The sequence below is a fragment of the Telopea speciosissima genome, chromosome 2 (assembly GCF_018873765.1).
Source record: "Telopea speciosissima isolate NSW1024214 ecotype Mountain lineage chromosome 2, Tspe_v1, whole genome shotgun sequence".
NCBI classification, from domain to species: Eukaryota; Viridiplantae; Streptophyta; class Magnoliopsida; order Proteales; family Proteaceae; genus Telopea; species Telopea speciosissima.
The window spans coordinates 44,825,432-44,851,529 of record NC_057917.1 but is presented as its reverse complement, the minus strand read 5'-3'; the positions used below and the strand labels follow the sequence as shown (position 1 = coordinate 44,851,529).

Sequence of the window (26,098 nt, the reverse complement as noted above, 5' to 3'; positions counted from 1 at the left end):
CTAACCACTCAACATAGATTGGTGGTCATGGATATTTGCCTCACTATGCAGAATTGCAAGGTAGGGGAGCCTATTTTCCCTAAAATAAGGTGGTAGAGATTAAAAGGAGATTCCTTGAATTCATTTATTGATAAAAGTCATAAAGTAGTCAAATAAGGAAAGTGAGACTTTGAGGGAGAAACTAATACGATGTGGAACAAGGTGACGGCTTGTATTAAATTATTAATAAGGTTGCTAGAGAGATACTAAAGGAATCGTAAGGTATACATCATGCCCCTAGGAGAGACTTGGTGGCGGGATGATGAGGTCCAAGCAACCATTAAGATTAAGAATGCTAGTTTTAAGACATTGCGAATGACTAAAGAGATGGAGGATCTAAAAACATATAACTTTCCAGAAACGAAGCTAAGAAGATTGTGCGGAAAGCAAGGATGAAGAAATATGAAGATCTTTATAATAAACTAAACACGAAGGAAGGGGAAAAAGCTATCTATAAGATAGATGAAATGAGAGAGAGGATCAGTAGATATTTGGACCATGTTCGATGTTGTATTAAAGGTGATGATGGCAGGGTACTAATAAGGGATGAGGACATTATGGAGAGATGGAAAGCAAAGTTGTCAAGGCGGTGGAGGGGTGCCGAAGCGCCTAGGCGACAAGGCATCCCGTCTAGCCATTGCCTAGGCAACCCAGGCACCCAAGTGTTATTTTTTTATTTCCCCTCTTTTCTAACATTATTTAGTATGCTACAATATATATCTTATATCATCAAAAATAAACATTAAGCCACATCAAGTCATCAAAAAATCAACATTCACATCAAATCATAAAAAACCAATATTAAGCCACATCAAATCATCAAAAATCAACATCAAACTAAAAGACAGCAGAGCTGAAGAAGCAACCTATTAGAAGTTTGAAATAATCAAAACATACATTTGGTTTATACTATTCTTAAACTTGGTTATTATCCTAGAATCTAGTCTCACATTTGGTTTATACTGTTCTTAGAAAGTATGATCTTATCTATAAGTAATTAAACTGCTACAAGTTTAGAGAAATGATTTTTGTTCTCTAAGAAGTTTGACTAGTCCAATGATTTTATTTTTACATAAGACTTTTTGTATTAGGTAGAGCACAAAACCAACTTTCCAACAAATCCAAGATTGCTTAAATCTTATTGATATTGAAAGAGTTACGTTCCGGTCAAACTTTATTTGGTGTGCGCGAATGCTGTCAAAATCGCTCAGAATGAAAATATTTTTTTAGATATCAAAACAAATGAATATTTTACCGATCTTTTGGTTTTTAGCAATGTTTTACCATATTAAGATTTATGGGATTTTTAAATTTGAGAAAAATTCCAGCATTAGAAAGTTGAAAAATTCACCTATCACCAAAAATTCAGTTGTTGTTCTCGAACTGGGGGGGGGGGGTTGACTTTTATCCTTTTCAAATTTGATTTTTGACCTAATTTTATTGGATATGGGGTATTTTTTTTGAATGATACCTTAAGTGAACAAATAAGGGCCAAACCTGGTTTGATACCACTAAGGTGATAGTCGCCTAGACACCTAGGTGACGTCTTGACAACTATAATGGCAAGAGTATTTGTACAGCCTACATAATGAAGATTCTTTGACTAATAGGACCCTAGAAGGATGCATTACTCACCTTGACATCACATGGTGTAGATATATACGGAAAAATTAGGGTGTTTGAAGTAAAAGAAGCTTTAAGAAAGATGAAAGTAGGTAAGGCCCCAAGCCCAGGCGGGTCCCCAATAGAAATGTGGAAGAGCTTAGGAATCTATGGTTTATCTTGGCTAACCAAGCTGTTTAAAAGAGTATGAGCACAACGAAAAAATACCAGATGAATGGAGGAGAAGCATTCTGGTCCCAATTTACAAAATAAGGGTGATATTCAGAGCTGCAATAACTATAGAGGCATAAAACTAATGAGTCATACGATGAAGTTATGAGAGAGGGTTATTGAAACCCACTTGAGAAAGGAAACTACTATTTCCGAGAACCAATTTGGTTTTATGCCAGGAAGATCCACAATGGAAGCTATTTTCTTACTTAGGAGACTCATGGAAAGATATAGAGAGGGCAAGAAGGATCTCCATATGGTCTCTATTGACCTAGAAAAAGCAGACGACAAAGTCCCTAGAGAGTTAATCTGGCATATACTAGAGAAGAGATGGGTGCCTTGTAAATATGTGGGCATAATTAAAGATATGTATGATGGTGTAGTGACTAGCATAAGAACTATGGGAGATCAAGTTAGTGAATCCCCAATTACAATGGGGTTACATCAAGGCTCAGTCCTAAGCCCTTATTTGTTTGCGCTTATCATGGATGAGAAAAATGCAAGAATTAACGCCAAGTTGGAGTTATGGAGACCAACCTTGGAATCAAAAGGTCTTAAAATAAGTAGAACAAAGACTAAATATATGGTAACTTTAGTCACACTAGGACGGTTAATGAGGGGGTGAATATTAATGAGAGGGAGATTCCACAAAGTGATTATTTAGATATCTAGGCTCAATCATAAATAACAATGGCGATATAGAGGATGATGCGACCCGGGGAATTAAAACAGGATGGATGAAGTGGAGAGGTGAGTCCGGAGTGTTGAGTGATCGGTGTATCCCTTTAAAGCATAAAGGAAAATTTTATAGGGCTGTCATTCAATCGGCTGTGATGTATGGTGTGGAATATTGGGTAGTTAAGAAGCTTCATATAGATAAACTAAGTGTAGTGGAAATGAGGTTGTTGAAAAGGATATGTGGCAAGACTACGAAGGGTAAAGTAAGGAATGACAATATTAAAGCTGAGTTGGGAGTAGATCCGATTCATGATAAGCCACATGAGAGTTGTTTGAGGTGGCACGAACATGTTCAACAAAGGCCTTGGGATGCTCCACTACAGAGGAGTGATTTGATTCAGATATTAAAAGAGCCAGGGGCAGGCCTAAAATAACCATAGGAAAGTGGTGAGGAAAGACATGCATAGCTTAGGCCCCGTATCATGTATGCCTTCGAATAGAACTGATTGGAGAGCAAGGATCAAAGTGGCCGACCCTGTTTAGTTAGGATAAAGCATTGTTGTTGTTATAACTACATTAGGAGTTTTATTTTGTGTTTATTTCTTATATTAGTATTTTGTGTCAAAATCAAACTATGATACCTAGGGTCAGATTAGAAGAAGTAGAAGGGAAACTGAGAGAGTAGAGAAACCTTGTGAAAACCGCAATAAATTTAAACTTTGGAACTTGTGTGATTTCAGGTTCCAGTTCTGAGTCTATGGTTGCTTCAATGCTATGGGCTGCATCGATCGAGGATGTGGATCAATCACTTGACACACCTATAGAGGATTCTAGGGATTCTTCCCAACTTGCCCTTCTGGAGTCAGAGGACCCCGATGGAACCCCGCACTTAAGCTACCTGTGTCTGATCTGCTACCTGGATAGCATGCAGAACCTCTCCATCAATTAAACCCATTGTAAGTGTGATTTATTTGTATTTTATAACGTACCGTACTGACCGATTAGAGTTAATAGGCGCAGTTTAGTAATTTTACCCTGTGGGACCCACATCCCCAGTGGGGAATCCTATTTCCAATATTTACCCATACCCGGATTACCCCTGATGTCATATGACATCATTATATAATTAGAATAAACTAATTAATAACTAATTCTACTTAAAATCAGGTTTTAGAAGTAAATATGAAAACAGATTTTTTGTTTAACTAAACAAACACATCCTAACTTAAGCACTATGTATATAAACTCATTTACACTATTCACAATTCACAAATAAGAAAGACTAAAGAGAGGAAATCGATTTAGCCATAGGAAAAACCAAAGAGAAGAAATAGAAGAGAAGGGGAAAAGAGAAGAAGAAGAGGAAATTGAGAAGCCACATCTTAGGGCTTTGGTTACATACTTGATCTTGAAGCTTTTAAGCCTTCTTTGGAGTCCTTGCTGCCAAAGATATTGCTGCCATCATCTCTTCTTGTTGCTGATTTCAGGTCGGCTATGAAAAACCTGCTGTATTCAACTTCATCTTCTCCATTCTCCATCTCTAATTGTGATTATAAAGAAATCTGCCATTAAACCTTAGCTTATATAGGTTTAATTGACCAAGACCCACCTCTGACCTCTTAATTTGGACCAAACAATGGTTCAGACCTGAATTTAGACTACAAAATTCCTGCTGTTCATCAAATTGCAGCTGAACCCATTTAAATTATTAAACCTAGAATGGAAATTAGGGTTAATTTCTTAAAACCCCCAAATGATTTGTAATTTTTATAATTAAACCACAATTCCATGTTGACCCACCTTAGCTTAGAGTTAAAACCTGAAATTGGTGGCCTGCATGTGAAGATCCATGCACTAGGGCCAAAAACCCCAATTCTGGCTAAGCAGCCGGATGGAGTTGCAAGCCTAGGGGTGGTCGTCCGGCTCCCTGGAGGTCTACATCCGGCTGCCTATTTTAGTGCATTTGTGACTTGGACCCTATGGGACTTGACCTTGGACCATCACAGAACCTAATCCTTGTGAATTGTCTGATATTCAGGGCAGTATACCCTACTTCTTGTCTGTATTGCTGGGATCTTTGGAGGATAACTGACCTAGACTAATCTACAAGTTCAGGTAAGGGAATTTGATTTAATTTCAGTGTGTTTAATTTCTTAATTTCCTTTTGTTCAGTGTGCCATGCCATGCATCACTATTATTGTTCAGATCATGTAGTTTACTAGCTTTATAATTTTTGCATTAGACTGCATATGATTAGGTTGCATTGGCATACTGCATTGCATTGATATTACTTGATACTGTACAATGATGTTAATGTTGCACTGTTTACTCTAAAATTGAACTATACATACATATGCCATCATGACTAGACTGCATTGGGCTAGGATGCTTCATAACCCAGTACTATGTCCCTTACCAACAGGGGAAGAGTTGTTGGATAACCCGTGGTAGGTCTGAAGGGTAAATTCCAGAATGCGATGATTTGCTCGGTAATGAAGCCCATGATTTGCTTGAGGGAGCTCTTCAAGCCTCTGGCAAAAATAATGGTGTCGTCTGCAAACAGGCAATGTGAGACCCCTGGGCATCCCCTCAGAAGCCTGTAGTAAGCTGCATGCCCTTCTGTGAAAAGCCTTTTTAAACCCATGCTAAGCACTTCCTCAGCCAATATAAACAGGGCCGGAGATAGGGGGTTTTCATATCTTTATTATATGGTCATCGTTGGTTTGTTTCCTTTCTTAACTGTCATTTTAGGAACAAATGGGTATATCTTATGCACACAAAAAGTCAGGTTTTCTCCTGTTTTCAGCATTTTCATAAAATGATACAAACTCAGTTCCAGGGTACTCTCAAAATTTTGAGAAGTGACAATGGAACCATTTATAAGGAATCTGTGAGACCCACTTCTAAATTGAACTTTTTGAACTTGTGTGATTGCAGGTTCTAGTTCAGTATCCATGCTTGCCTCTATGTTGGCATCGGTGGTGGATTCAGAGCAATCCATGGACTCGCCTATGGAGGATTCCGAGGAGCCAACACAGCTAGCCATCCTTGAATCCGAAGATCCTTCCGGGTCCTAGCACATCAGCTTTATATGCCAAACATGCTGGATCGAACATATGCAGAGCCTTACAGTTTCCTAGGCTAGGTTAGGTAAGTAATTGTCTTTACAAATAAAACTGTAGTGTTAATAGTATATGGGGGGCAAAAAGGTAAATTTATCCCAATGGGACCCATACTCTTTATGGTCTAGGGCTGCCTGTGTGCCAACATGCCCGGGCCCACATTTATGGCCTATTAGGTCTAAACCATAACTTAAAAACTAGACTTAGGTAGTTAAATACCTCTTAAAATCAGTTTTGAGAAATACATTTTTAAAAACTAATTTTACTAACCAAGGACCAAACGACCCTTAGTACTACCCCTTATATAAACTAACCTTAGCCTAAATTTCATCCTATCTAAACCTTAAAACCGATTCAGCCAAGGAAGCTAAGGAAGGAAAAGGGAAAAGGAAGAAGAAGAAGGAGAGGGAAGATTAGGGTTTGAAGAGATCTTGTCAAATTGAAGATTTGGAGCTTGGAGGAACCTTTGGTGGAAGATTTCACTTCCTATACAGCAAAGACAAGGTGAGCTCCCTAAAATTCTGCAATCTCCTCTCTTCATCTCTTCTTCTTTAATTTTCCTTGAACCCATGGACTAAACAGGCCTATTACCTTGTAATTACTTAGGATAGTTTAGTAGAACCCTAAACCATAACCCAAATTGATAAATCCAGCACTCTAGGGCAACATTCTAAACCATTAAAGCCCTAATTACCTATTACCATAATAACCTGCCATTTACCTATAATACTTAGAAAATTCTTTCATTCCTTTCTAAGTTTGGAACCATAGCATGGATGATACATGCAAATGGGTCACAATGGACCCATGGCAGTACCCTAGAACATCCCTAACTCAATTTGAGTGCTGGGATTCTGTGCTAGACTTAATCCATAAAGTTTACACCTAAAAACAGCTACTGGTTTGGCCACCGGATTCAGCCTGCTGAATCCTATGGCCGACCGGATTCAGGCCAGTTCTGAATCTGGTCCTCCCTGCAGTCCCTCTTTTGGTTCCTATGGTTAGGGCTTTTACTTAGGGATGTTGCATGACCTAATACATGTTGTGTATGATAATCTAGGCTGTGTATCATCAGTTGGTGAGGTTAAAGTGTGAGTTGGAACTCTCTATTGGCTAGCCTGTATCTCCAACTCCAGGTAAGGGGATTTGACTCTAATTTTGTGGAGTGTTTACTAATGTCTTTGCTCTTGTGCCTGCTACATCTGTCCATACACCATGTTAGTGTTAGAATGCATATAAGTTATAGTCAGTCTTTCCTTTGCACTAGATATATGCATGATTTTAGGATGCATTTCATATTGCATTTGCATAATTATTATGTTCAATGATTGTTATGAATGAGATGTTGATGGAACTGAATTACTACCTTCTTACTGCTGAAACATATGACATCATCATAGAATGCATACGGTTAGGCTATCATAAACCCTGTGCTACGACCCTTGCCAACAGGGGTGAAGTGTTGGATAACCCGTGGCATGTCTGAAGGGTATATACCAGAATGTCATTCACTGTCCCAGGTCTGATGAGTACATAACAGCCAACTGCTCTCTTTGAGTCTGCATGTTTCACATCGAAGGTGATAGGAAGGAGGGAATTTAACTCTTCATACATTCTCTTGAAATCAGCAAAGTATTGGGTGATAGATCGCCCCTTTCACTCAGTCCGATAGAATTCCTGAGATAACTCATATATGCGCGATAAGTTATTTTGGCCAAAATATAAAACACCCAAATACTCCCATAATTCTTTCACAATATCGATGTGAGTAACCAAATCCACTATATGGTTCTCCATCGAATTCAACATCTGCCCAAGAATTCGGGCATCAATGGTATCCCAAGTCGGATCATCTGCTGGTTTGGTTCCCATCAAATGAGCCTGCTGATCAGGACCAGTTAAGACAAGATTCACAATCTTCCTCCATTGCTGAAAATTTGAGATTCCATCTAGCTTCTTTTCGGTGATTCGATTGGAGGATGAGGAAACCACCTCCGTAACCACTGTATTCTTTCTATCATCATCTTCCATGCCTTCTTTTTGGAATTTTCACCAAAGGATTCACCAAACAATTCGAAAAATATCGACTCAAACACCCAAACAGCCACCTGCTGCCAGAAAGGTGATCAAATAAATCACCAAACATCAATCGGATCACCACAACTTCACACCAACACCTTGTCACAAGCAATAGTTCACACAGAAAAATCACCAAACACCTATCGGATCACCACAACGACACACCAACACCTTGCCACAAGCAAAAGTTCATACAGAACTCCAAAAAACCATCAAACAAACATCAAACCAGCCGCCTGCCGCGAACTCTAAAAACACGAACATCAAACCAGCAACCTGCCGCCAACAAGTCCTTCACAAACTCACCATAAGAACCTCCGGAAATCTGCTTTTGTATTGAAGTAAAAGCAGATTTACAACATCATCACCGATATTCAATCCACCACCAAGAACAGACAAAAGGAAGGGGTGAAATCACCCCTGTTCTGAAGGTCACAACCTCTGGTTAAGAGAACCAGAAATCGCAGAAAAGAAAAGGAAAAGAAATAGAGAAAGGGAAGAAATAACGCAAGTGTGCACTGATATTAATGGATTAGCTCTGATACCATGTAACCTGTGAAAAGGGAAAAGGGAGAGAAGAAGAGTAGAGAGGAGAAGAGGAAGAGAAGCTCACACAACCGTGAGGCGTGAGCAGTTGCTTAATTAATTAGAAAAGGGATGTACAAAGGATATATAGGGTTAGGGACAAAACAGTAAAACTCACACTCATAAATCGTGGATAATAAGGCTCTCGGTATTAGCGCCTAAGTATTGGCCCCACACACTCATATCTAACATTTTCCATTCTCAACAAGAGCCTTTTCATAGTGGTCTTGCATCGAAGACAAGCTTTTTTTTTTGGACGGGGGGGGGTGAGGGAAAGGAGCTCCCAAGAGACTTCTTCTATGGTAAGAGTCACATGGTTGTCAAGGCGTCGCCTAGGCATCCAGGCACCTTGGATGCCTTGTTGGTGTCGCCTTGATTTTGGACCCTCTCCAACACCTTGGTTCGCGTAGACGCTGTGACAACTCTGATGGTAACTAAGATCTCCCAAAATTTACAACATAATTTTCACTATAAATGCAGTTTTGTAAACAAGTATGAATAACTATCATTGTCACGATTGAATCCTTATTTTTCTTGCGGTTGGGTACAAAGAGTGTTCCCTTTCTATCTAAAACTGTATCTTTCATTACAGCAAAGTCTTGAATACATATAACGAAATTAATCCACATCCTTTTCAACCATTACCAGATTGCTCCCACCAATGCCCTGATACTGTTTATGAGACTTGTACACAAACAAATCATCTCATGAAATCCCACTAATGTTGCAATCTATAAGCATTATAATGGATTCCATTGGATGCATTAATTACTGATTTTATTCCTAAACTTGGTACTAGTACATTTCACACATCCTAATCTAGGCTAAGCTCATAAGTCATATCATCGACATGTTGGAAACAGAAAACCATAGAAAATATAGACATTTCCTAACAAAGATCAACATTATTTAAAAATTTTGGCAAATGGAACACAACCACAAGCATAGGCATGAATAAAACAAAGTACACTCACTAATTTAGTTGAAACACATCAGTGTGAAAATAGCAGAAAACCCAATGTACCTGCCACAGTTCTTCAGTGACAAATGGCATAAAGGGATGCAGCATCTTCAAAATGTTTTGAAAAACATATAAGAGAACCGCCCTTGCTGCAGAAGCAACTGAATGACCTTCAGAGTGGTAAAGGCGAGCTTTACTGGCTTCAATATACCTAGGGAACAAGTGGAGATATCATGTAGAAAGACAATGACATCTGTTCAAATGAAAGTAAATGATAAAAACAACCAAAAATGTCGAGTCAAGATGACAAATCCAATGGAGATGGCATCATTAAATAGGGACCTCAAACATTAGAAGAGCACTCTAATCAGTGGCAGACCCACAACTTAGGTGATTATCACTGAAGTTTTCTGGTCATTTATGATATTTCTCTTAATACAAATTTTGGAGAGTCGGAAAAGTTGTGATTAACTCTCTGTGTACGTGTGTCAATTCTCTTTCTTCTATCTTCCTTCATTTTCTATTTCTTTTTAAGGGGAAAAGATTGCTAAACTCCCCTTGCACAGCTTCCTCTATACCATTCTCACATAAAAAACAGTGGGGCCACACTGACATTTCTATCCTATTCTGTCCATGTGGGCCCCACATGGATGATAACATTTTCTAAATCCGTCATTGATGCAGTATGCAGATTCTTTTTTACACTGCCTTGTAGAAAACCCTCCCCCTTTTAATATCCAAATTCTACCAATGTTTTAAAACTACAATTTCTGCTTATAACATTTTATTGATTCAAACCGTGCCGAACGCCACCATACAGTGACCTTCTCGGCAATGGGCCTTAGCTCTAAACATATTGGCTACAAGCCCAGAGCCCACCCAAGCAGCTGCAACAGCGGAGCCGAATACACCGATTAACATCTTTCCAAGAAGCATAGCTGGAAAGGTATCGGTTGCGGCTTTGAGATCAAAACTAAACTAATGATTAAGACCCACAAGTCGAGCCAATGGTGTACACTGATCGTAGGTTCCATCCATGGGATCCACCGAAGTGTATCCATGGCCCAATCATGGGCTGGTCTCAATAAACACTGTTTAAGCAGTGCTAGTTTCAAGTCCTTGTTACAGCTCTTCCTGTCTACCATATTCTCAATTGCCATCCATGCCTGTACATTATATTTCCAATGCCTTGGGTCTAGTCACCTTGAGAAATATGATTCTAGAACATTCTTTTCTTGAATATCATTCAAAAGAGTTTCATATTGCCTAGTATTCCAATAATTGGTAATCTAAGATTCCATAATTTTATTAAATGAGAGAGAGAGAGAGAGATCCTCTAGGGTAGAAAGACTATGGATGTAAGATATTGGAGGGAAGTGAAAGATTTCATTCTTGGCATTTTGAATCTGTAAATTCCATAATTATCAAGGCATCGCCATGGCAACGCCATGGCGTCCAGGCTCCTTGGTCGCCTTCAACGCCTTGGGAGCCATGGCGGGCGCCTTGCCGCCATGGCGGTGTCGCCTTGATTTTTTACCCTCTAAAATGCCATGGTCGCCTTCCCACCTTGACAACTATGGCAAATTCTGAAGGATTCCTCCACCAAATATTTTATGCCAATTCCAAGTATGTCCACCAATTTTTGGGCATGTTTTATATTCCTCTTCTTCCCTTTTTCCCCTTTCCCCCTCAATGTGGTCTCTGTGCCTTAACACTTAAGGCGACCAGCCTTCTAAAGTATCCCAAGTTGCCTTGTGGCCAAGGTGTGGCCTTGACAACCAAGGTTGTCACAGCGTCTGCCCAGGCGCTTTTTTGGATGGGTGTCTTGGTCATCTAGGCAACACCTAGGCACATCATTGGTGTTGCCTTAGTTTTTGAACCCCCCCCTCGAATGCCTTGGGTCGCCTAGCGCTTTTACAACTATGATCAATACAGTAGCAATCAACATAATCTTCTGTATTATAAGTAGATTAAAGTTTCTATTAAAGAGAATTAACCTTCCAAAACTTTGAAAACCCACTTAAGGCAATGCTTATGGAAAATTAATAAGGTTATTACTATGCCCATCTATTACTTAAACTAGCAAATTGTAAATTGCTTTTACTACTAATATCAATGAAAAATCCATTTAACTAGGTTATTTTTTATTTTTTTTATAAAAAGTATTTGGTTACCAAAAGAAAAGTGAAACATATGGCTATCAATTAAGTGATAGATCAAATCGAGCTTTCTTACTTATGTAACTGAATATACTTTGGTTCATCTTTTAGATTTTTTTTCTTTCTTTCTTTCTTTTAATTGGTTGTATTCACCTTGATGGTTTAATCACCAGTCACCAAGTTGAAGTGGGTTCCACTCGGTTTATTACATTCAACCAAGGTACGCTTTCAGGTACAGGATATATAAGGATTCGAAAGACTACTGGCCTGAGACGTTTGCAGCATCCACAGTATAATAGACAAGCTTTAGCAAAGGTTTTAACAGGAAAAGACTGTAGAGGAAATACTGAACAGAGAACATACCAATCAGCAAAATCGCCCCAAAAGAAATCATATATCTCTCTCCCAACATCGCCAAAGAAAAACTTGTCATAACTCGAAGTAACATTATCAATAAGACCATGAAGTTTTGAGACCTGGAATTAAGTTCATACACAGAAAATATTGTGTTTATTGGAAATTGGAATTAGAAGGGGGATGTTGAAAACTCTAAGTGTAACAGGTGACTTACCACCCAACACTCTGGTAAAGGAAGTTTGAGAAGCGACTCCTCTGTATCAAACTAAAAGGAACCAATAGTTATTTATTATGTGATAAAAAAACCAATTGGTCTTCCAACTTCTTTGAACAAAAGAGTGTTCGTTATTGTGAAAGCAGAATGAACTAAATTACTATACAAAAAATTGAAAAACAGAATAACAAGAAAAAAAAAAAAAAAGAAGAAGCTAAAGCCAGTACCATAAAAAAGAAAAAAAAATGGTTGCAAGTAATGACAAAAGAGTTGGGAAGGGGGGGGGGAACCACTACTACTTTCTTATTAGGACAGGGCCTTGTATATTTGTGAATTTGACACTATAGTATTTGTGTATCGTAAATGAATATACAATCACTGTTCTTTATTGTTTGGACAGGGACTCGCATATTTGTGAATTCAACAATTTTTAGCATTGGTGATTTGGAAGTTCTAAATATACCTTTTATTTTTGTTAGAGTGTGTCTCGGTTGGAGGTCAATGGATGTCCATGGACCTCTGTACCATGGGATTATGTTTTATGTCTAAGTATTTTAGTTAATGTTTCTTATCTTTCCTATTGTAGTTAGACTTAGGTTTGGTACACTTATATTTCTACTTTGCTTTGTAAAGACTTTGACTCTTAGTAGGCTTTTACTAAGACTCTCTCGCTCTCTCTCTCTCTCTCTCTCTCTCTCTCTCTCTATATATATATATATATATATATATACATAAATATATTTTTTTTATTGCAGCCTGTGATAGGGAGGTTAATCACTATCTAATGCACAGCCTTCTCTCCAACCTCAAGACTGCTCCCACCTTCTTCCTCTCCTTTCTCCTTCTCTGTTTTTGGTTCTTTGTTTCTTAAAGTTCTGATATAATTACATGGTATCAGAGCTCTCATAATTACTCATCTTTACCCATCGATTCTAGTTTGAGAGTCCCTCATGGACTTAGTTTTGGTTGTAACAACCTATGCAGCTGTCTACAGTACTTGTAACACCCCACATGCATATCATGTTTATTTTATTATTATATTAGATGTCCTTGAATATTTTATGTTTTTGTAAATATTTTAATAATATTTGCATTAAACTGGGTATGCTTTACTGCTATTTAATGTTATATTATATGATCTTGTTATTATTTTAATAATGTAAATGAGCAGTGGCATAATCGGAATTTCAATCATGTTCAATGGTATGAGAATGTGAATTATTTTGATGAAATAAATTCTGATTTTTATCAGTTTTATATTATTGCATTGGAAAACATGATATTTATATCATTATAATGTAAGGCATGTTATTCTATTATTTTTCATATAAGCCCTACATATTATAAGATTTTATTACATTATAATACACTGTTGAGATGTGTTACCCGATATTATAAGGGTATTTTTGGTATTTTATTTATGCTTTATTTATGTACTTTTGAACAAGGGTAGAATTGTAATTTGGGCTGTGACACTGCTCACGTGAACAGTGTCGTGAAGAGTGTTTCCCTTTGTAATCTCTTTTATTATTATTATTATAAATAGAGAGCTTGACTGATCTCATTGATCATTCAAGTCATTCACGAAATTCGTGCTTTGTTAACATGGCATCAGAGCCAAATACACTCTGATCTAGGTTTTCAAAACCCACCTCCCTCCCTTCGATTTTTTTCTCCTTCCCTCCATCGAGCTTCTTCCCTTCATCTTTCTTCCTTTCTTTTGGTTCTTCTTCTCCCATCAGGGCAGCACTACTGAGGTGATCGTAATGATCTAGCTGCTGCCCCAACATACCTCCTTTTTATGCCTCTTTTTTGGATCGTAATGATTTAGCTGCTTCTTCTATTGTGGGATCTTTATTTGATATTGTTCTCAGCCCCTATACACTTCATCAGATTGGTTGAAGACCCCAGCCCCTTATCGATCTCTCTTCTCAGGGTTTTGGAAAAAAAACCTAACATTAATCGATCTTGGGGTTGGGCTGCTGGTTCCTGCTGCATCTGATTGGCACCCTTGCTGCCTTCATTCGACATCACTCCCAGCCTACATATTTGAGATTTTTTGCTCCAATACAGCCCTCTTCTATTGGGGGTCGATTCCAGAATTTTTTTTGGATATTTTTTGGCTGTTTGCTGCTTCATTGAAGATTGGTTCCCTGCTGCAATGACTGGTTCAGATTCTTCTTCGGCCTATTCTGGCATTGATGGCCAGCCCCGGACTGATTTGCTTCCCCTTGCTGCCCCAATCAACTTGATGGCTCTAACTACCTAAAGTGGTCTCGGTCAACCTATTTGACAGTAGCTGGCCGTGGCCTCACTGGCCATCTTCTTGGGACAACAACTAAACCAGTGGAAGAGGGTTCTCAGCTAAACAAGTGGTTATCTAATGATGCGATGGTGATGTCCTACTTGATCCATTCTATGCAAGGGGATATCTCAGGCAATTTTCTTCTACTGGACACAGCCCATACTATCTGAAATGGTGCCAAAGAGACTTATGGTCGCACGGGGAATGATGCACAGGTCTATGAGATTAGAAAGAAGGCTAATGCCACTACCCAACAGGAGCTCTCTGTCTCCAAATACTATGCTGCCCTCAAGAACATGTGGCAGCAATTGGATCATTACTCCGACTATCAGCCCTCTACTGCTACTGATCTGGCTGCCTATCGCAAACACGTTGACAAAATACGTGTCTATGATTTGTTGGCTGGACTAAATATGGAGTTTGATCCTATTTGGGTGCAAGTACTTAGGCAGTCCCCTTTTCCATCCCTAAAGCAGGCCTTTGCCTTGGTTCATAATGAGGAATCTCGTCGGGCAGCTATGCTGCATTCCTCTACTGTTGATCGATCCGCCTTGCAAGTTGCTTCCAGTACTCCTTCTCTTACCACTACTGATGGTGGTACTGCTGTCCCTAAAGGTCCTGTCAAGTGTGAACACTGCAACAGGCTCTATCATACTAAGGCTCAATGCTGGAAGCTCCATGGGAAGCCTGCTGATTTTGAGGAAAAAAAAGCCCGTGGGAAGTTTAAGCCCAAGGTTCATATGGCTGATTCTCCTACTACTGCTGCTGCTGCCCTTTCATCTGACATTGGGCTTACTCAGGATGAGCTCCTAGCTTTCCATCGCATGCTACAGGCCTCTTCCGCTGCCTCCACTACGGCATCTGCACCTGCTGCTCCTCCTGGTTCCAATTTTGCCTCAGGTACTCCAGTTAGTAGTCTGTGTGCATCGGCTGTATCCAGTCCTTGGATTATAGATTCCGGTGCCACTGACCACATGACTGGCTCCTCCCATGTATTTCATCTTTATTCTCCATCTTCTGGCAACGACAGTGTTCAAGTAGCAAATGATTCCCTTTCTCCTATTAATGGGAAGGGTTCCATACGCTGCTCACCTACCCTTTCATTAAAATCTGTTTTGCATGTTCCGTCCTTTTCTACCAACCTTCTCTCTATTAGTAGTCTTACTAGAGATCTGAAATGCAAACTGACATTTTTCCCTTCTCATTGTGTTATACAGGATCTGGAGACGGGGAACACGATTGGGGCTGGTAAGATGCAAGGTGGTCTCTACGTCCTTGACAGGGGTCAGCCTTCTCCTTTGCATTCGGCTTCCTATACAGCTCATCATTTACAGGCCACCTCGTCACCTGTACTTCATCTCTGGCGCTGTCGGCTTGGTCACCCATCCATTAGTACCTTAGCTTTTTTGTTTCCAGACTTACTCTAAAATTATAATAGGAATGAGTTTTTATGTGAGGCTTGTGTCTTGGCTAAACAGACTCGTTCCAGTTATTCTTCATTAAATAAAGAAGTGAGTTTCCATTTGCTTTGGTTCATTCTGATGTGTGGGGCCTTGCCCATTGTAATTCCATTTTTGGTCATAGATGGTTTGTCTCCTTTATAGACTGTTATACTCGTACCACTTGGGTTTACCGGATGAGCCATAAAAGTGAGGTCTTCCGCTATTTTCAGTTGTTTCACCGTATGGTTCAAACCCAATTCAATGCCACATTGCGCATTTTACGTAGTGATAACGGCAGAGAATACATGGAGGGTCAGTTCCAACTTTATTTGGCTGCCCATGGTATTGTCCATCAGACCAGTTGTTTTAACACACCTGCCCAGAATGGGGTTGCTGAAAGGAAAAATCGACATCTCCTTGAGGTAGCCCGGGCCATTATGTTTGCACGGCAGGTCCCTTCCCAATACTGGAGTGATGCCATTCTTACCGCTGCTTGCCTCATAAACCGTGTACCTACCCGTGTCCTTGATGGTCGTTCCCTGGAGAGCTCGTCATCCTTTGTGGTTCCTCCCAAAATTTTTGGTTGTGTCTGCTATGTCCGCAATCATCATCCTCATGGGAAATTTGATCCACGGAGCATTCGGTGTATTTTTCTAAGCTATTCTGCAACCCAGAAAGGATACAAGTGTTATTATCCTCCTACTCGCCGTACATTTGTCTCCATGGATATTGTCTTCCATGAGTCCTTGTCATATTATTCCCAGACACCTCTTCAGGGGGAGCAGGATCAAGGTTTTGAAGATGTGTTTGCTATTCTTCCGGCTACTATTCAGGGGGAGCCCTCTGTAACTTCAGCTCCTACAGTGGCTCCTATTCAAGGAGAGCGTAGACCAGTCAGTCAAATCCCTGTTGATAAACTGTATACCCGGGAGCGCACAGAACAAGTTGAGACTACCACCACCACCATACCACCTCCACAATCGTCTGCACTTGATCCAGATCCAGACCCTGTTACATCATCTGGTAAGGATCCTTCCCTTGACTTACCTATCGTTGTTCGTAAAGGTGTTAGGTCATGCACCCAACACCCCATCTCCAATGTTGTGTCCTATGATGCTTTATCTCCTTCCTATCGTGCATTTGTTTCTTCTCTTTCCGTTGTTTCTATTCCTAAAAAATGGCAGGAGGCGATAGCAAATCCAAAGTGGAAAGCAGCCATGATGGAAGAAATGACGGCCTTACTTAAAAATGAGACATGGGAGCTAGTTGTTCTTCCTTCGGGTAAGAAACCAATCGGGTGCAAATGGGTATTTGTTGTCAAGCAGAAGCCAGATGGAATAGTGGATAGATATAAAGCCAGGCTTGTGGCCAGAGGCTTCACTCAGACTTATGGGCTCCACTACCAGGAGACATTTGCCCCTGTTGCAAAGTTGAACACTGTCCGGGTCTTACTGTCTTGTGCTGTCAACTTTGGCTGGGACCTACAACAGTTGGATGTAAAAAATGCATTTCTTCATGGGGAGTTGGAAGAGGAGGTTTATATGGATGTTCCTCCGAGTTTTTCCTCTGACAAGACCTCTGGGAAAGTTTGTAGGCTCAAACGGGCACTCTACGGGTTGAAGCAATCTCCACCGGCATGGTTTGGTAGGTTTCATAAAGCTATGGTCTCCTATGGATACAAACAGAGTAATGCTAATCACACTCAGTTCATCAAGCGAAAGGGAGAAAAGGTCACTCTTCTCATAGTTTATGTTGATGACATAGTTGTGACTGATATAGATAAAGTTTCTCACCTGAAGGCTTTCTTGGGACGGGAATTTGACATAAAAGATCTAGGACAGCTAAGATATTTTCTTGGGATTGAAGTTGCCCGTTCTCCAAACGGCATCTTTCTCTCCCAGAGAAAGTATGTTCTAGATTTACTATTAGAGACTGGTTTATTTGGTTGTCATCCTTGTGACACTCCCTTGGAAGCATGGTATAAAATCTCGCGAAATATCGGCGATATATCGCCATATTTCGTGAATCTCGATATGTCCGAGATACGAAACACTTCCGAAACATAAAAATACAATATCTCGTCGATATATCGTGATATATCGACGATATATCGTGGATCTCACGATATATCGCGAGATCTCACGATATATCGCGAGATCTCACGATATATCGCGAGATATTGTAAAAGTGACAAATAGTGTCACACTAAGAGCCTTATAATTCCATATTTCGCAGCTCTTGGTCGAAAATATTTCGACCAAGAGCTGCTGAAATTCAAATTTTCTCTCTTCTTCCTCCCTTCCAAGCCTCATCCAAGCATTGTTGAAGCTCCTTGTCGCCGGGAAGACGTCGGAGGGTCATCTAAGCTCATCATCCAAGCCTATTTTCATTATTTAAGGTAAATTCTATTTCTCTAAAACTATTTTTTTTTTAAAAATTTTGTACAAATGTTGTTGGATGTTGATGATATTAATATATGTTAGACATCGGAGGCCGATCTACAGCCTCACGGTGTTGAAATTTTTTTCCCATATGCATTTTTTTTATTTTTTTTCTGGTTTTAAAAATTCATTTTCCTACAACTAAAATAGGAAATAATTAGGGGTAATATGACTTAGATGGTAATGAATTAAATATATGTTAGACACCAATGGCCGATCTACGGCTTCACAGTGTCGGATTTATTTTTCTGCTCTTAAATAATTCTTTTAATTTCGACAATTAAGAAAAATATATAAAAAATAAAAAAAACAGAAATAAATAAGGAAAAATATGAGTTTTAAGTTTAAAAAATAATGAAAAAATATGAAAGTTATTTCTATATGTTTTGAGATGCATTACATGTATATTATGTTTACTAATTTTTGGTTTTGTTGTGTTAGGTCAATACTTATATTAACATTATATATAAAAAATTGGTTTTAATTATGTGAAAAATATAAGGGTTAGGGGAAAATTATTAAATAACTATATAAGTGTATTAGTAATCTAAAAGTGTCAATTGAAGTGCATCTACATTAAGTTTTTTAATTATTTGTGTTACTTACATTGCAGTAAACAAGTATCATTATGGCGGATCGTGATAGACAACGTGCGAAGGGCAAGCAAAAGGTGGGGGAAAGTAGTCAACAAAAGGGGCGGAGGGAACAAAGAGAACAGAGGGAACAAGAGAGACCAGCCAGCCAGCATAGGGGTGACATTGCATGGTTACATGGTACTCCCATTGATGGGGATAAGAGAAAATCTATATGTAACTATTGTCACATGCAATTTATGGGAGGTGGGTCCAGTAGACTTAAACATCTGACTGGAGGATCTAAAGATGTTGTAGGTTGTCATATGGTCCCTACTGAAGTAGCCAGAGAGATTGGTGATAGTTTGAGGGGAAGAAAGAAGAGGAAGGCTAACAAGCAAAGGATAAGAGAACAACTTGAGGATACAGTGAGGAGTTCGATGGGAGGAGGAAGACGATACAATGATGATGATGATGACTCCTCCTCCTCCTCCTCTGATGATGACATTTCAGTACCTGATGACATACAAACAGCAGAGGAGGCTAGGGATTTTAGGCGGACTGTTTCAAGGAGTAGAGTAAGTTTTCAAGATGATCAGTAGAGACAAAGAGTAGGGGGTAGTGGAGGAGCTGGTAGTTCTAGAGGTCCTAGAACTTTGAATCCTTTTAAAAGATCACAAAGTGTGAGGGCAGCCCCAACACCTCTACCAGTACCAGTACCACCATCAACATCTGATCCTAAATTGCATAAGAAGAAAGGAAGCAGTCAACCCAGAATCAAAGGAGCATGGAAGGGGATGAAGGGATTGGTTAAAGAATCAATAGCTAAGTGGATGCTATACCATACCATCCCAGCAAACACTGCACAAGGCCCCCATTATGATACCATGATAGATACCATTGCAGAGGCTGGCCCAGGATTTAAGGGCCCCACCCCATATGAGGTAATTAATGTTTATCTACCTCAACAAAAGAGTGAGATTGATGAGTACATTAGTGAGATGAGGAATATATGGGAGACATATGGGGTGACTATAATGGCAGATGGATGGACTGGGCCTACAAGAAAGTCCATCATCAATTTCATGGTTTATTGTGATGGGAGGACAGTGTTCCTCGAATCTGTGGATGCATCCAAAGAGATAAAGGATGCAAAATATATTTATAGATTGTTAAAGGAAGTAGTGGAAAAAGATGTGGGTATTGAGAATGTTGTCCAGATTGTAATGGACAATGGAAGTAACTTCAAGCTGGCCGGTGAGAAGATGATGAACAATTGTAAGTACCGGCTCTTCTGGACTCCTTGTGCAGCCCATTGCATTGACTTAATGCTAAAAGATATGGGAAAGTTAAAGTTGGTGAAGACTGTGGTTGAAAGTGCAAGACAAGTCATCAACTTTGTATACAACCACTCCTATGCACTCAATCTATTGAGGGAAAAATGTGGGGGTGACTTGATTAGGCCTGGCATCACAAGATTTGCCACCAACTACATTGCTCTCAAAAGCATTGAGACAAAGAAGGCCGGGCTGAGAAGCATGTTTGCTTCTGAGGAGTGGTTTGAATGGAAGGGTTCCAAGACTACAAATGGGAGGGAAGCACAAACAACGATGTCATCTGAGGACTTCTGGACCAAACTAAGCAAAGTGGTGAAAGTTTTAGAGCCAGTAGTTAAAGTTCTACATGTTGCTGACTCCGCTCTGAAGGGCCCAACCATGCCAGTCCTATATGCAGCAATAGACTTGATGAAATATAGTGTCTATAGTGTGGCTCCTCGCAGTAGCAAACATTTCTTAGATATCATAAATGCTCACTGGGAGAATCAACTTATGCATCCACTGCATAAGGCTGGTGAGTAAATTTGTTTTATGTTTACTAATTCATAGTATTATTATTTACTAATTACCTATGCATTTGACAATACCTCTATTCTATATGTCATATTTTAGCATACTACTTGAACCCTAAGTATCAATATAACAATAGGCTTGGGTTGGAAACTCAACTTATTGATGCTGTGAAACAAGTAATGAAGAAGTTGGAGCCAGATGGTGCACTACAAGCAATTTGCAACAATGAAGTGAGTTCATTTGGAAACTCAACTTATTCATGCTTTCAAATAAGTAGTGAAGAAGTACTTACTAATTTTCCACATGAGTGTAAATCAAGGTATTTAGGGATGCATTGGGAAGTTTTGGAACCGAGGTCACGATACTGGCGAGCACGTGGTGATCTTTGGTAATTCTTTTAAGTTTTAAATTACATATGTATTGAAATTTGAAAGTTGAAAGTTGAAACAACATTTGACACATGTCTTTTTGTTGTAAACTTGTAATGCATGAATGGTGGGTGTTGTATGGGGAATCGGCTGAAAACTTAAGAAGAATAGCAATTAAAGTCCTTGCCCAAACATGTTCTGCATCTGGTTGTGAGAGGAACTGGAGTACCTTTGCACTCATCCACTCCAAGAGGCGCAACAGATTGGGGTCTCAACGTTTATCTGACATGGTGTATGTGCACTACAACTTGAGGCTGAAACTGCAATACATACGCATGGGACAGGTGGGACAGAGGGGCACCATTGATCTAGCTGACATCTTTCAAGTTGACTCAGACGATGAGGACCCTATTGTGGATTGGGTGAGGGATAGAGGTGAGCCAGTGTTGGATGAGGAGGGAGGTAGGCCCGACCCCATGATAGCTTCTGAGATTGGTGCTGATGTGGACGAGTATATGGCTGACGAGGGTCAGATACATGCAAGGGAAGCCTCACCCATACCATTCCAGCCCACTGGTGGCAATGTTGCTGATGATGAAGACTGGTCTAAGTCCTCAAATGATGATGATGATGATGGTGATGATGGTGATGATGGTGATGCTGGTGGTGGTGATGGTGATGGTGATGCTGGTGGTGGTAATGCTGGTGGTGGTGATGTTGGTGGTGGTGATGTTGGTGAAGAATTTGACGGCATGCGAGAGCGTTATGTGGTAGGCCAGGAGGCCCAGGATACGGCACCTGTAGAGCCACTCCGATTCACTGGAGAGACAGTTTGATCATGCCACACAAGATACGGACCACGGAGCACGTGCCCCCGCACCCCCACCCTCGAGAGGCCCCCTACATACATACAACAGGAAGCGTAGGGGTCGACAAACACAGTTGCAACCTGATCACATGGACATTGATAACCTATCTAGCTCTGTTGGTGGTTTGAGTATGGGTGATAGGGAGGGAGGACCGACTGGACATTGGCGTGCCCCATCTTTTGACGCACATGCCACTCCATTGGTGGATATGGATATGGATATGGATCACAACCTTATGGTGAATATGGATATGGATCATCATCATATGGGCAGTTTAGTGGGGTAGGGGACTATGACTACCAGTCCCAGTCCCAGGGACATACTGGATCATCTTTTGTAGATAACATCTTTGCATACCCTAGCGGACCTAGCTACCAACCTCACCAGCCATACATGCAACCAATGCCATCGCCTCTTGCGCCGGCGCCAACATCATATCACAGTGGATCATCTTCTTCACGGACTGGATCGATTGGTAACCCTAGTTTATATCCTAGGATAGGTTACCTACAGTATGTTGATGATTCCATTTACGTGACACTTGTGGATGACTACACTCGTTTCTTCTCCGATTCTATACCGTGGTCCACATATATCCTTCAAACAGAGAGCAATGGACGTCGACTCCAGCGAGGCATGAGTGGGATTGATCCAGGGAGGCACAGCAACTACTATTAGCAGTTTAGCACTTGTAATTTGTAACTTAAGTTGTGATTTCATTAATCTATGTGTATTTAACTATTTATACATTAAGGTCGGCGACCGTATGTCAATCAAGGGTGCAAGCCCAAAACACCAATTTGAATTCACATTTTTATAATTTTATGGTTTAAATGTGTTTATTAAGCTTAAATAAGGCTGTCCATGAAGTTTCAAGCCTAGATATGGCCAAATAACCCCTGAGATGGACCCCCGAAATATTGCAGAAAAAATGCAATATTTCGGGCATATTTCGCGATATCTAGGATATTTCGGATATCTCGGTAGGCCCGAGATACCGATATATCGCGAGATATAGTACTATGCTTGGAAGCTACTACCCGTCTGCAAGAGAAGGATGGTGAACCTGTTGATAAGGGCAGATATCAACGATTGGTGGGCAAGCTGATTTATCTCTCCCACACCAGACCAGATATTGTCATTGCTGTGAGTCTTGTGAGCCAGTTCATGCATGATCCTTATTCCACTCACATGGCTGCTGTTCTTTGTATTCTCCATTACTTGAAGTCAACTCCAGGAAAGGGGATCCTTTTGTCTCCTCATGACCATCTTCGCATTGAGGCTTACACAGATGCTGACTGGGGTTGTAACCCTGACAGGAAATCTACCTCCGGCTATTGTACTTTTGTTGGAGGCAATCTCGTCACATGGCGGAGTAAAAAGCAAAATGTTGTGGCAAGATCTAGTGCTGAAGCTGAATTCCGTGCTATGGCCCAGGGCATATGTGAGTTACTGTGACTTCAAAGTTTACTCCTTGATATCCGTGGTTCTGTTCATCTTCCAATGATGTTGTACTGTGACAACAAAGCAGCAATTGGCATTGCCCACAATCCAGTGCAGCATGACCGTACCAAACATGTGGAGATTGACAGACACTTCATCAAAGAGAAGTTAGAGAGTGGGCAGATTTGTATCCCTTTTGTGAAGTCTGAAGATCAACTGGCTGATGTCTTTACCAAAGGGTTGAGTGGGAAGTTGTTTAATCCTAGTCTAGTCAAGTTGGGCATGTGTGATATCTATGCCCCAACTTGAGGGGGAGTGTTGAGATGTGTTACCCGATATTATAAGGGTATTTTTGGTATTTTATTTATGCTTTATTTATGTACTTTTGAACAAGGGTAGAATTGTAATTTGGACTGTGACACTGTTCAACAGTGTTTCCCTTTGTAATCTCTTTTATTATTATTATTATAAATAGAGAGCTTGACTGATCTCATTGATCATTCAAGCCAGTCACGAAATTCCTGTTTTGTTAACACTAAGGTTATGTGTATATACTATGGTATGTACATATATATATATATATATATATATATACATATAGCCATGTACTAGGTGAATAAGGAAGATGGTGGTGGCATGCTTAAGGTAATCATGGTTGTTAGTCGAGATTATGTGAATCTCGGTATTAGCGCCTGGTGCTAATACCAAGATGGTGAGGGTAGTTGTGTCATTATGTTTATTTTTCTTTTTCTTATTTTTTCCTGATATGCTCTTGGTTAGCTATTTATATTGAATTGAGTGGGAGATCCAACATACAGTTGTGATTCCCAAGTTGAACAAGCTATCACCTCTCTCTCTCACGTTTTCATTTTTCTTCTCTTCCTTTTTCTCTTACTGTTTTCATGGTATCAGAGCTATAGGCACTGTTACAGCTCTCTTAATCTATTTTCTTCTCTTTTCTCAAGGATCCTATCGGTATTGAAGTGTTCATATTAGATTGAAGTCTTGCGCCTTCTCTTGTCTTTTGTTTGAAGAGGTGTAGCATCCTATGCTATGTTTTGGGACTGTTTAGAGACTAGTTCATGTTCTAAAGCAAGAACTAGGTCTCTCTTTATGTTATTTGGTGTTTATGGAGTGAAGATTGCAGCTGAAGCTTGAGGAACAAATATCGGCAGCACCCTGTTAGGGTTTTGAGATAGATTTTTCACCAGTGTGATCAATCAATTTTTTGGTTGGGTTTATGGAATCAATTTTTGAGTTTGCTCGATTATTTTGGAGTTTGCTGGATATTTTGGAGACTGCTGCAGAGGTTGAATTCTCTGTTTGGTTCAGGTTTTGAGATCGATTTTTTGTCAACGTTTTTGGGAATCGAATTTTTCACTTCTTGTTGCAATTTCACTCTATCTCTTGGCTGTAAATAACGTCTGAGCAATCAAAGAAGAATGTGGTGACTGAGGTACTATCCTCATCATCGAATCGTATTACTGAAAAGAAGCTGGAGGGGATTACCATCTTCCAACAATGGAAGAAAATTGTTAAGTTGGTTCTGACCGGATGTGATCAGCAGGATAATTTGTTGAAAACTAAACCTGATGATGACCCATTATGGGAAACTACTGATGCAAGAATCATGGGACAGATGCTGAATTCTATGGATAATCAAATTGTTGATTTAGTGACTCACATAGACACTGTCAAGGAGCTGTGGAGTATCTTAATGCTCTATATTCCAGACAAAACAATCTTTCTTGCATCTATGATCCGTCTCAGGACTTCTATAGATCTGATCGAAAGGGTCCTTTGACATAATACTTTGCTGATTTCAACAGGATATATGAGGAGCTGAATTCACTACTTCCTATCACTTCCAATGCGGAACAAATGCAAAGTCAGCGGGAGTAGCTCGCTGTCATGGGATTTTTGGGGGGACTCGGAAAGGAGTTTGATTCAGACTGTTCTCAAATTCTTGGTGGTGACGAGTAGCCACTCTATCAGAAACATTTTACAGAGTTCTATGTGTCTCTCGTGAGAGTTCTACTTCATTGGATACATCTGCTTTGGCTTCTTTTCTACCCAACCGTGGGCCCAATAGTGGGGCTGGTAATGGTGGTAATGGTAATAGTGGTGGTGGTCATGGTCGCAGGGCTGGTTATGGTAAAACTCCTCTTCAGGTACTTAGGCTGCTTTTGATAATTTAAGTTCAGTGAAGACTTATCACCATTATGGTCGCCCAGGACATATCCAACGTTTTTGTTGGAAACTTCATGGCAAACCACCTCAACACAACAGTTTGCCAATTCCGCTGCTACTGAGTTTGCTATTTCTTCATCTCCACAGTCTGAGGGTAAGACCGTGAAATGTCTGATAAGGAGTATGCTTGTTTTACCCAGTTTCAGATTTCTCAGTCATCCCAGCCTCCTACTACTACTTTTGTTCAGACAGGTAATGCCACTGCATGTCTTTCGACGGCTACTTCTCGTCCCTGGATTATTGATTCAGGGGCTTTGGATCATATGACTAGTGTCTCAAGTATATTTTCCTCCTTCCACAAATCATCGTCTAATGTTACTTTAGCTGATGGTTCCTTAACTAAAGTTACTGGCACTGGTACCGTTCATGTCACATCTTCTTTGTCCTTATCTTCAGTTCTTTATTTACCGGACTTTCCTTTTAATCTCTTTTCCGTTAATAGGTTTACCAAAACCTATAATTGTTCTGGAACCTTTTTCTCTGACTCTTGTGTATTTCAGGATCTTAAGACGAAGAAGATGATTGGTAAAG

At 40.0% G+C, this 26,098-nt stretch overlaps 1 protein-coding gene across 2 annotated transcripts in view; it reads right to left on the bottom strand.

Moving 5' to 3' along the window:
• Positions 1-26,098, bottom strand: part of LOC122651799 (valine--tRNA ligase, chloroplastic/mitochondrial 2) — a 180,329-nt gene that overhangs the window by 36,395 nt on the left and 117,836 nt on the right. For both annotated transcript variants that reach the window (XM_043845335.1, XM_043845336.1), the window contains 3 exons: positions 12,028-12,078; positions 11,820-11,932; positions 9,361-9,508 (listed from right to left, as the gene is read on the bottom strand). In XM_043845335.1, the coding sequence (XP_043701270.1) occupies positions 9,361-9,508; positions 11,820-11,932; positions 12,028-12,078 (312 nt within the window). The remainder of the gene's footprint in view (positions 1-9,360; positions 9,509-11,819; positions 11,933-12,027; positions 12,079-26,098) is intronic.